This window comes from Cetorhinus maximus, chromosome 2, assembly GCF_964194155.1.
Source record: "Cetorhinus maximus chromosome 2, sCetMax3.hap1.1, whole genome shotgun sequence".
Taxonomy (NCBI): Eukaryota; Metazoa; Chordata; class Chondrichthyes; order Lamniformes; family Cetorhinidae; genus Cetorhinus; species Cetorhinus maximus.
The window spans coordinates 207493266-207506369 of NC_135880.1; the positions used below are offsets into that span (position 1 = coordinate 207493266).

The 13104-nt window shown below is 41.8% G+C and overlaps 1 protein-coding gene across 2 annotated transcripts in view; it reads right to left on the bottom strand.

Annotated features, from left to right (window-relative positions):
• ncapd3 (non-SMC condensin II complex, subunit D3) overlaps nucleotides 1–13104 on the bottom strand; it is a 75682-nt gene that overhangs the window by 29774 nt on the left and 32804 nt on the right. For both annotated transcript variants that reach the window (XM_078531943.1, XM_078531932.1), the window contains exons 16-20: nucleotides 10158–10378; nucleotides 9839–10030; nucleotides 9065–9159; nucleotides 2049–2164; nucleotides 1233–1340 (exon numbers count right to left, since the gene is read on the bottom strand). In XM_078531943.1, coding sequence (XP_078388069.1) covers nucleotides 1233–1340; nucleotides 2049–2164; nucleotides 9065–9159; nucleotides 9839–10030; nucleotides 10158–10378 — 732 coding nt within the window. The remainder of the gene's footprint in view (nucleotides 1–1232; nucleotides 1341–2048; nucleotides 2165–9064; nucleotides 9160–9838; nucleotides 10031–10157; nucleotides 10379–13104) is intronic.

Here is a 13104-nt window from a genome sequence, read left to right on the forward strand (position 1 = left end):
TTAAAAGTACATATCCAATTGCCTTTTAAAAGTTACAATAGAATATGATGTTGCCAAACTTTTTGATAGTGAGTTCCAGATCTCAACAACCCTCTGTGCAAAGCAATTTCTCTTCATCTCCCGCCTAGTCCTTTGGCGGACATTTTAAATCTGTAACCTCTGATTACCAACCCTCTTGCTCAAGAAAATAGTTTCTCCCTACTTGCTCTATCAAATTCAAAAATTGGGCTGAAATCACAGTATTAAAACTTCATTCATCCATTATTAGACTTTTACAGATTGTGGTTGCATGACAATTTTACACACTCACATTACTTAAACCCTATTAAAAATCAGTGATTTGGGGTCCTTAAAAGACAAAAAAGAGATGGAATGTTTTCTTTCTTTCTTTAAATATCTATCAACTTCTTAATGTTTGCTTCACAAGTTTTGAATGTTCATCCACTATTGATTGGTAACAATGCTCCGGGACAAGTTACTACTCGTTGCAATTTATCCCAGTATGCTCTCTCAGATGGCCTCATGTCCCTACCTGACCGTGAATGAAAAGAAAATTACAATAGCTTTCTGTTATCCGGCATTGTACCAACTGAAATGCTTGATTAACTGAAATTTCCGACGCTTGATTTTTTCTTTTTTAAAAAGCTGGTCTGAAGGTCGGAATCAAAGAGTCAAATGGCAGATTTTCAAAACCCCAATGTCAGGTTGGTCTTGCCGTGGTGATCTGTTTGGTTATGATTTTATTTTTGGGAGAAAAAAAAGTCAGCCACAAACTCACAAATCTGCCTAAAGGTTGGAAGGAGCAGTTACCACTCGGAGCAACTGTCAGTGAAACTGGCAGCTGGATTTTTTTTTTGAAAGCCGGTCTGAAAGTTGTGGTGTCAGCTTGGTCTTCAGTTGTGGTGGTTTTACTGTGATGCCCTGCTATGCTGAGACCCTTGGCTGCCCAGCTGCTTCCCCTCTCCTTTCAAAGACAGAGCAGCACCTTGTCTTGTGTCCAGAGTAATGTAACTTCTAGTTAATTGGCATTTTTGATTAACTGGCACCACCCATTACCGGACCATGCCGGATAACAAAAATGTTACTGTATTTCCAGGACTCTGCAACGCCACTGGAACTATAGCCTTTACTTTTACAAGCATAAAATGCAAAGAGGCCAAGTCAAAATATTACATTTTTATTGCAGTGACAGTGTTTAACTGAATTTAATAGAAATGAGTTCTGTCACTTACCAATGTATTTTCATCCACAAATACAGCTTCACCATCTTGGAGAACAATATTAGAGATGTAAGACTCGCATGCCAAGATCAGTTTTCCACACACCTGATCCAGCAGGACCTATTGCAGAAACACTACATCACTATATACTCTACAGTGAGAATTTATTCCAACAACAAAATCCCATCATACATGACAATTTACACTGGTTAGTACATTTTAATAAAAGTACATCCCAAAGCGAGTCAGAGAAAAAACAAGCCTGAGCAGTAGACTTTATTACCACTTCCATTCTATAAAGTCGACTTAATCTGCTATTTACCATATGATTATTGTTCAATTAATTATTTTTTAATCAGTAATTGGTTTTGAAAACCATTTTATGCATGTGTCAAATACTTAGCGGAAGTTCCAAAATGATGTCCCATGGTCCACTACGACTTTGTGTCCAAGATTCCCTAGTTACTGAGCTTTCAATTTTAGTGGTATTCAGAGAAGTGAAGAAAGTTACTTCCCACAAAGGAGAGAAGAAAAAAATCAATCCTTGACTATTTTTAGGAACACAGAAATAGAATGCGGAGGTCTGGAAACAGGCTATCCACCTACTTTTAGCAGAATCAGATCTAAACAGCAGCAAAGGAGGAGTATGTTTAAAAAAAATTTGATTAGAACAGGCTTCAGCCTAGAAAAGTTTCACCAGCACCAACTGCAGAATTGCTATCGATGTGCATTTTATTCTCACCATTCTTATGCAAATTTTATGCCTAAACAACCTTCTTTGGGAGAGTAGATGCTTGTTTATTTTTCAAGATATATATGCAAACCTACCTGTGTGCCCTCAGGAGTCTCACACTGGGCCTGACAGAGCTTGTACAAGGCTTCAACTGCGGCGCTAATGATTTCTGGAGGAGAGCAAAATGCATTTATCCAATTCTGGACCTCATCTGTAAGAAAAGCACATGCTTATTAAAGTAATATTCTTTATAGATCAGGCTGTTATTAATCAGGTGTGAGGTCAAAGACAAAAAATGGTCTTAAATTTTTTTTGTGACAAGAAATCATGCAGCTATAGCACTTTTATGATCTGTAGTGAAATCCAAATGCTTCTCAGCCACTTCAAATGGGTGGAATTACTAGACTTCAAGTGGGTAGAAACAATCCCTTTGTTTACCTTTTATATAAAATCAGTCACCTCGGCACATGTGCATGTAATATAGGATGAAGTCCATATTAACAACAGAACATGACCTTGCTAGATTATATAAATGCAAAGCAAAGCTAAGGGCTACAGCAGTGCTTCACAAACTATTTTCCAATGTGACCCCATTTTAACTCATCTTAAAAAGAAATTAGGGATGGGCAACAAAGGCTGGCCTTGCCAGCGATGCCCACATCCATTAAACAAATGTATAAAAAACTCTTGGGGGAGAATTTATAGTTCAGTGCGCCAGAGTCAGCAACACGCCCGCCGACAATTAAAAAGTTAATTGAAAGAAACTTTCTGCTGCCTGTCCAGCCTTACGGTTGGTGGGCAGATGAAAAGGCAAAGCAGCCTTTGCATTTTTTAGAAACCTCATCCACAGGCGGGATGAGGTTTCTAACAGCAAATAAAAATAAAATTAAAATTTTAAAATTTAATTAATAACATGCCCCTGCTAATGTGACAAAGGGGACATGTTTTATAACATTTTTAAAATCTTTAATTTTAGTTTGAAAAAATGTTCATCTCACTGAGGCAGTTCTGCGCCTCGGAGATTTTGAAGCGTGCACCCACGCGCAGTTTGCACTCGGCCCTCCTCCCTCCCAACCCCCACACACAGGCAGTGCTGAGCTCTGCGACTCGAGTTTTAGGCTATCGCTCGAGGTTCACGCTGGGCGGGCCTTAATTGGCCCACCGGCATGAAATCACGGTCTGGCCCCGATCGTGGGCAGCAATCGGCTTCCCGACTGCCCCCGCCATGCCCATCCAAGGGAAAAATCGTCCCCTTGAAAATTAACATGACCCCAGATGCCAGGAAAAACAAAACAGCAATAAACCAACATAGAAACATTTGGTATGTCATTAAAGTTTTCATATTATAGATGAACATTTAAATATGATGTATTATTTATTAAAATTTTTAAAGTACTTGTACAAGTGTTGTTTTATAGCCTTGCGACAGAAGACTCAATGAAGCCCCTCTCTCCCCTATGCCCACATACATTGTAATCAGTTCATCTCGTCCCACCACACTCCTCTTCCCAACCTGCCTTCCCTCACTCGCTCTCACTCAGCAGTCCCTCTTCTCAAACCCCTTCCCCCTCACTCGGTCATGCCCTCCCTCCCCATTCATCCACACTCAGCCCTTCCCTTCCCACTCACTCAGCCATACCCTTGCTCCCTACTCACTCAGACCCACCCACTCATCCCCTACTCCTCCTTCACCCTCACCCCTACCTGGATTTCTTCACCTTGTCCGCACTCAGCTCATTGCTTCCACTGCCCCTGCTGTCAGTGGGTGGCTGCAGCTCCTCCTTGGCCGGCGCCACTTGGATCTGCAATACCAGGGAAGGGCGAGCCACCTCACTCGGGAAAGGAGCTCAGGCCCTGGGGGACTCAGATCCCAGCAGGCCGCGGAGCACAGCCTCTTACATCACCAGGTGGTTGGGTAGCAGCAGGGTCCCAAATGGGCCAGGCCAGGGGCTGCTGCCGAGGGTGGAACATTGCTGAGATCACAGCTACCTGGAATCTCCCTCCCTCTGGGAGCAGAGCCTGAAGCCGAGCCAGGGGTTGTGGTTGGATCAGTGCCAAGTTGCCATCCTGCACAAGTGACAACCCTGCAGCTGAAGCGGCACCAGGAAGGCGGCCCAGCAGAAGATGGTCCTCTGCAGACTGTACATTGAAGCAGCAGCACAGGGAGCACAGCCTCTACATCTCCCAATGGAGTCAAAGCCAGGTCAAAATTGGCAGTGGGTTAAAGAGAGAGGAGCTGAGCGACTGTTCCCCTGGGCCAGTCGGAGGTCAGAAAAAAAAAAGAGGATGGAATTCTGCAAGCCAAAAATCAGAATTCCACCAAATGGCAGAAATTTCTCATCCCTGTGTTAACAGTAACTATTTTACATACCGACCATCAGAAAAGGAGAACAAAGCAATTTTTGTGGCAAATATGATCCCTTAAGTCTTGGCAAATGGAACATTATGTTGCTTTTAATGTCCATTATCAGCAAACAACGCTAGGCTAAAATATATAGAACCACAGAAAAGTTACAGTGCAGAAAGAGGCCATTCAGCCCATCATGTCTCTACCGACCAAAAAGAGAAAAAAGAAACTAGTCGCTCATTTTAATTCCACTTTCCAGCTCCTGGCCTGTAGTTTTGCAGGTTCCAGCACTTCAGATGCAGATCCAGGTACCTTTTAAATGAGTTGAGCATTTCAGCCTCAACCACCAATTTAGGCAGTGATTCCAGATGCCCACCACCCTCTGGGTGAAAAAGTTTTTCCTCATTTCCCCTCCAATCCTTCTACCAATCACCTTAAATCTATGCCCCCTAGCAATTGACCCCTCAACTAGGGGAAACAAGTCATTTCTGTCAACCCTATCTAGCCCCTCAATTTTGTACACATCAATTAGGTCACCCCTTAGCCTCCTCTGTTCTAAGGAAAACAACTCTAGCCTATCCAATCTCTCCTCATAGCTGCAATTTTCGAGCCCTGGCAACATCCTTGTAAATCTTCTCTATGCTCTCTATCGAGCAATTATGTCCTTCCTATAACTTGGTGACCAGAACTGTACACAAAATTCCAGCTGTGGCCAGACCAGCGGTTTATACAATTCCATTATTATATCGCTGCTTTTGTGTTCAATAACTCGCCCAATAAAGGAAATCATTCCATATGGTTTCTTGACCACCTTGTCCACCTGTCCAACATCTTCAAGGAGTTGTACTCCAAAGTCTCACTTCCTCAGCCCCTCAATAACTTTGGTTTATCATCGAGTATTCCCTTGCTTTAATTTTCCCTCCTCAAATGTATTACCTCACACTTTTCCAGATTGAATTCCATTTGCCACTTATCCGCCCACTCAACCAAACCATTGATATCATTCTGGAGTCTACAGCTATCCTCTTCACTATCAATTACATGTCCAAATTTTGTGTCATCTACAAATTTCCCAATCATGCTTCCACATTTAAGCATAAATCATTAATATATACAAGAAAGGATTAATATATACAACAAGCAAGGATTTGGATGAGATAATGTCACTGGACTAGTAATCCAGAGATCCAGGCTAATGTTCTGGAGACATGGGTTCAAATACCCCCATGGCAGATGGTGGAACTTGAATTCAGTTAGTAAAAAAATCTGGAATAAAAACTAGTCTCAGTAATGGTGGCCATGAAGCTATCATTGATTGCTGTAAAAACCCATCTGGTTCACTAATGCCCTTTAGAGAAGGAAATCTGCCATCCTTATCTGGTCTGGCCTACATGTGACTCCACAGAAATGTGGCTTACTCAACTGCCCTCTGAAATAACCTAGCAAGGTCAGTTCAAGGGCAGTTAGGGATGGGCAACAAACGTTGGCCTTGTCAGAGATGTCCTCGCAAATAAAGCAAACAGCAAGGGCCCCAACACCGAGCCCTGTGGAAACCATTTTCCATTTGCAAAAACATCCATCAATCTGTGTTTCCTGTCACTGAACCAATTTTGGATCCAACTTGCCACCTTCCCCTGTATCCTGTGTGATCTCACTTTTCTGACCAGTCTTCCCTTTGGACCTTGTCAAAAGCCTCAATCCATGTAGACAACATCCAACATCCTCATCAATCCTCTTTGTTACTTCCTCAAAAAATTCCAATAAGTTAGTAAGACACGATCTTCCCCTAACAAAACCATGCTGACTATCCTTGATCAATCCGTGTCTTTCCAATTAACAGTTCATCCCGTCTCAGAGTTATTTCCAACAATATGCCCACCAAAGTCAGACTGACCGGCCTATAATTTTCTGGCCTATCTCTCACACCCTTTTTAAATAATGGTACAACGTCCGCAGACCTCCAATCCTCTGGGACCTCGCCTGTATATAGCGAGGATTAAAAAATGATCCTCAGAGCATCCGTTATTTCCTCCCTTGCTTTCTTCAACAGCCTGGGATACAATCCATCTGGCCATGGTGATTATCATCTTCAATGATGCCAGTCCCTCCAGTAGTTCCTCTCTCACTATGTTTATTGTATCTAATATTTCACACTCTTCCTCTTTAACTAGAATGTCTGTATCATCACTTTCCTCAGTGAAGACAGATTAAGTACTCATGGAGAACCCTGCCCACATCTGCATCTCTGATAGGCCCTGCCTTTTCCTTAGTTATTCTCTTGCTCTCAATGTACCAGTGAAACATCTTAGGATTTTTTTTGATTTTACCTGCCAATATTTTTTCGTATCCTCTCTTTGCTTTCCTAATTTCCATTTTTACTTCACTCCTGTACTTTCTATACTCCTCTAGGCTTTCTACAGTATTAAATCTTGTGCGACTGTCATAAGCTTTCTTTTTCTGCTTCATCTTGGCCTGTACGCTTCTGGATAACCAGGGGGCTCTAGATTTGGCAGCACCACCCCTTTTCTTTGTGGGCAATGTCTACATTGTGCTTGTAGAATCTCACCTTTGAATGCCTCCCACTGATTTAACACAGTATTTCCTTCTAGTGGCTGTATCCAGTCCACTCTCGCCAGTTCACTTCTCAGCTTTGTAAAATTTGTCTTCCCCAAATTTAGAACTTTTACTCCTGTTCTTTGTCCTTTTCCATAATGATGCTAAATATAACTATATTATGGTCACCATCTCCAAAATGGTCCCCCTCTGCTACTTCATCCACTAGCCAAACTTCATTTCCTAAGACTAAATCTAGAATTGTGCCCCTCTCATTGGGCTTGTTACATGCTGACTAAAGAGGTTCTCTTGAATGTAGTTCAAGAATTTTGCACCTTCTGTGCCCTTCACAATGTCTATACCCCAATTGATATTAGGGTAGCTAAAGGCCCCAATGATTACTACCCTATTGTTTTTGCACTCAGAAATCTGTCTACATATTTGCTCTTCCAACTCCCTTCCACTATTTGGGCGCTATAGTACACTCATAGCAATGTGACTGCCCCTTTTTTATTTCTGAGCTCAACCATATGGCCCCATTTGGTGCTTCATTTAACAGATCATCCCTCCTTACAGCTGTAATTGATTCTTTAACCAATAATGCGACACCCCCGCCTTTTTTATCTCCCTCCCTATCCTGTCTGAAAACTCCATATCCAGGGATGTTGAGCTGCCATTTTTGCCCCTCCTTATGCTAAGTTTCCGTTAACGTGATGATATCATGCTGCCGTGTGTCTGTGCCCTCAGCTCATCGGATTTATTTACTATGCTCCTTGAACTTAAAATATATATCTTGTAACACTGCCAAATTCCTGTGTTGTACACTTTTTAATCTGTGCTGCTTTTGTCTTTCAAAGTCACTCAGTAATTCTCCATTTCCTGTTCCCTGCTCTGAATTTGCCCTCAGGTTTCCACCCCCCTGCCAATCTAGTTTAATCCCACCCCACCCACCGGCACTAGCAAGGATATTTGTCCCAGTCCTGTTCAGGTGTAGACAGTTTGGTGTGTACAGGTCCCACCTTCCCCAAAACCAGTCCCAATGCCTCAGAATCAGATGCCCTCCCTCCTACACTAGCTTTCCAGCCACGTGTTTATTTGCTCAATTCTCCTATTTCTATACTCGCTTGCATGTGGGACTGGAAGTAATCCTGAGATTACTGCTGTAGAGGTCCTGCTTTTCACTCTCCATCCTAACTCCCTAAAGTTTGCTTTCGGGACTCAACTTCTTTCCTACCTAAGTCATTGGTAGCAAGGTGGACCACAAGCTCTGGCTGATCTCCCTCCCCCAGAGAATGTCCTGCAGTCGCTCCATGGCATTCTTGACCCTGGCACCAGGGAGGCAACATACCAATCTGGAGTCACATCTACGGCCATAGAAACACCTGTCCGTTCCCCTAACTAACGAATTCCCTTTTACTATTGCTCTTCCCCTCTTCTTTCTTCCCTCCTGTACAGCAGAGCTGCCCGTGGTGGCACAAACTTGGCTCTGACTGCACTCAGAGGAACCAACGGCCCCACCAGTATCCAAAATGGAAAACCGATTGGTGAGCGGAACCCCTGCACTACCTGCCTAATTTTCTTGGACTGCCTGGCAGTCACCCATTCCTTTTGTGTGCAGGTTCTTAAGCTGCGGTGTGACCACCTCTCTGAACGTGCTTTCCATGTAGCTCTTAGCCTCACATATGCGCCACAGTGACTCCAGCTGCTGCTCAAGTGCCGAAACCCAGAGCTCAAGGTTCCACAGCTGGTGACAGAATGGATCCAAGGCAATTCCTTCTCTGTTCTGTCACAACAATGTGGCTTAGCCAAGAAAGGCAACCCACTATTATGCAAAAGTAACAATTATTTTCAACATAAGCCATCTATTTGCATCCTGAGTATAACTGTTCAGTGTCAAACTGTATACAATTTTGAGTCATGAATTTGCCACCTCTACTTAGCCGACTGAGTTAACCCAAAGAGAACTTCACATTTGACCATTGCAGGCGACATGAAGAAACCTTTATTGCATTCATCTGGGGTGCACTTGAAACCAAATGGCAGAAACAAAGGAACAAAAATCAAATTAAGCAGAAAGGCGAAATTCAGTAAGTTCACCAACAGCAGAAAAGACACAAAGTTAATGCTGCCCTCAACTCCACCACTGCTGCCCTCTGCAAATGCATTTGAAACATTTTTAAAAACCTTTGAATGTTATTGCACTTAACTCACCTATCAACTTAGACCTAGTTGCCTCAGACAAATGCTGGGCAATATTTCCTATGACACTCAGAATGTGACTTGTGCTGTTGTCTATATTCTTTGACCTGCAAATATTAGAAAACAATTTCAGATCAAGGAATTGAAAATTTCATGCTGCATTGGTATGATCTGCGGTTTCTGATTCTTATTATGCAGTATTGAGCAGCTTGTTTTCATAATATTTCACAAATAAATCAGTCCCTCATATGAAGAAAGCAGACCAGTCACATACTCATCCTCAGCATGGCTTCGATATCTTACCACAGGCCACTGTACCTCTGAATTACAAACTAGGTTCCTGCCTTGAAGCTCTTCAAAGTTTAAAAAAAAAACTAAAATAACAACACAGAACACTTTCCAACTAGGAATTGTCTCTAAATTAGGGGGCAGGGGAATGAATCATAATTAAAAAGAAAAACTATTCCACCTATTGTGTACAAAAGTGAGATGCCCACTCAGACTGAAAGGTTGTTTAATAGCTTCAGGGCAGCAATTCTATCAATAGATCCATATGCCTGTGATAAGATGATGTAACTGCGACTTATTGCTGAAGTGACAACATCTTGCTACCTTCCAGCCTTATAGTGAAGTGAACGCCTATAGTAGGTTTTATCTGAAAACTCTGAATGCCATAAAAGCTTTTAAAAAACAGAACCACCAGATCCGTACATTATGTATTTTACAACTTGCTGTAAAAATATGGTACAACAGGAATATTTTCTTGTAAACTTAAAAATTACAAACCTGTAAACATTATCCCAAGAGATTATAATCTTCCCATAATTTAACTTCGGGGAAGATCCTGCAATTTTTGAAAGTAGCATCCAGGCAGCAGGAGCATGCTCAGTCTCAGTATGAGATATAAGGCTCTTTACGAATGTTGAATTGAATATATTTTGACGGGACCACAAAAGGAAAGCTTTGGGGAGATAACGACTATGAAAAAGAGGACAAAATTACTTATCTAGAATTCTAACTTCTCAAAATAAATCAATGCAAAATTTCAAAGACAACTCAAATGGCTTTGGTAAACTGAAATATGTAAAGTCCAATACACATTTACCAAAGTTCTTGACTCTCTAGGGCGAGAAATGTCAAAACATCCCAGGACAATTTTTGATATTTGTCTTCATCATTGAACTGTCTGTAGTCTTTGATTTGTTGTATTATCACTTGATTCAGACACTCCAGTGCTTTTTCCTGCACAGAACTCTCAGAGTCAATTACAATAGGGATTACTCCATTCATCCAAGCCTTTTGCAGCACTGAATTACAGGGTTGAGCCTGCAAGAAACATACATAAAAACAATCTGAGCATCTGAACATCCTGAATTAACAACCAATTTGGAAAATAAACACTGAGCCATAACTTCAGAACCGAAGTAGGTTCAATTAACATTACCAACACTTTTATTGCTACTTAGATGCGATTGAGGGTCTTTATAAAGACTACAATTCAAAGCAACACTTTCAACTGCACATGGGGACTTACTGGCCCACGAATAAGTAATTCTATTGAAAACAGAAGTCAAATATCTAATGGCACTAAATGTAAACCAATTAAATTATTTTGATGGGACCACAAAAGGAAAGCTTTGAAAAGATAATGACTATGGAAAGAGGACAAAGAATTACTTATCTAGAATTCTAACTTCTCAAGATAAATAAATGCTAAATATCAAAGGCAACTCAAATGGCTTTGGTAAACTGAAATATGTAAAATCCAATACACATTTACCAAAGCTCTTGATTCTCAAGTGTGAGAAATGTCAAAACATCCCAGGCCAATCTTTGATATTTGTCTTCATCACTGAACTGTCTGTAGTCCTCGATTTGTTTTATTATCACTTGATTCATATGAACATACGAAACTGGAGCAGAAGTAGGCCATTTGGCTCTTCAAGCCTGCTCCACCATTCAATATCATGGCTGGTCTACGCGTTTCAAATTTCACATTCCCATCTACCCTCGATAACCTTTGATTCCCTTGTCTAACAAGAATCCATCTATTCAATGACCCTGCCTCCACTGCCTTCTGAGGCAGAGTTTCAAAGTCGCACAACCCTCAAAAAATTTCTCTCAACTCTGTCCTAAAAGGGCAGCCTGTAATTTTAAAACAGGGCCCCCCTAGTTCTGGACTCATCCAGAAGAGGAAACATCCTTTCCACGTCCGCCTTGTCGAGACCATTCAGGATCTTATATACTTCAATCAAGTCACCCCTCACTCCTCTAAACTCCAGTGGGAACAAGCCCAGTCTTTCCAACCTTTCCTCATAAGACAACCCGCTCATTCCAGGTATCAATCGAGTAAACCTCCTCTGAACCACCTTTAACACATCTACATCTTTGCTTAAACAAGGAGACCAAAACTGCACACAGTATTCGAGATGTGGTCTCACCAATGCCCTTAATAAATGAAACATAACATCCTTCAATGTTCAATTTCTCTCGCAATAAAAGGATAGCGTCCCATTAACCTTCCTAATTACTTGCTATATCCGCATGTTAACTTTTTGTGACTCAGACACTAGAACACCTAGATCCCTCTGCACCTTGGAATTCTGCAGTCGTTCTCCGTTTAAGTAATACTCTGCTTTTTTTATTCTTCCTACCAAAGCGAACAACTTCACATTTTTCTACATTATACTCCATCTGCCAGATTTTTGCCCACTCAATCTATCTATATCTATCTGCAACCTCATTAGGTCCTCTTCACAACCTACTTTTCTACATCTGTCATCTGCAAATGTAGCTCCCATGCCGTCGCTCCCCTCATCCAAGTCATTGATGTAAATCAGAAAAAGTTGAGGCAGCAAAGACCCCTGCGGGACTCCACTCATCACATCCTGCTAATCATTTATGCATACTCTGTTTTCTGCCAGCCAGCCAATCCTCTATCCATGCTAATATGTTACTCCCTACAACAAGAGCTTTAATTTTCTGCAATAACCTTTGATGTGGCAACTTATCAGATGCTTTCGAGAAATCCAAGTGCAGTACATCTACAGACTCCCCTTTATCCACAGTGCATGTTACTCCATCAAAGAATTCCACTAAGTTGGTTAAAGATGATTTCCCTTTCACAAAACTATGCTGACTCTTCCTAATTACCTTGAGTTTTCCTAAGCACCCAGCTGTAGCCTCCTTAATGATCAATTCTAACACCTTCCCCACGATAGATGACAAGCTAATTGGCCTATAGTCCTGCTTTCAGCCTCCCTACCTTCTTGAATACAGGGGTTATATTTGCTACTTTCCAGTCTGATGGAACCTTTCCAGAATCAAGTGAATTTTGGAAAATTAACACCAACGCATCCACTACCTCATTAGCCACCTCTTTTAAGATCCTAGGGTGAAGTCTATCAGGATCTGGAGACTTGTCAGCCTTCATTTCTATCAATTTGCTCAGCACCACTTCCCTAGTGATTGTACTAGGGTAAAGCAAAGACCCCTGCGGGACTCCACTCATCACATCCTGCTAATCATTTATGCATACTCTGTTATCTGCCAGCCAGCCAAATTCCCCTCACTATACTATCCCTACTACCACAACGTTCCCTTTTGTCCATCCCATTTGGACAGCTTCCAGTACCATGGTGCCATGGCGAGCCTGCTCACCCACCCTGTAGACCTCACTTTCGTCCACACAGTTAGCAAGCACCTTGTACCTACTTGACAGTTGCAAAGTCTGAAGCTCCTCCACAACCGTCTGCTTGGTCCCTTTACCTGCCTCACCACTGTCCAAAACAGTCAACCTTATTCTAAGAGGTGTACTGTCTTCTGGAACAAAGTGCCCACGTATTTCACCCTCGGCCTTATGTTGCGCAGGGTCTGCAGTATTGCTTCCAGATCAATAATCCTGATACGGAATTTCTCTAGCTGCTTACACTTTCTGCAGACATGTTTGCTTTGAATCACCTTGGCATCGAGAAGCTCCCACATTTCACAGCTGCAGCATAACACCTATCCTGCCATTTTTTTTAATGTTATTTAGTTAATTTCATTTAATT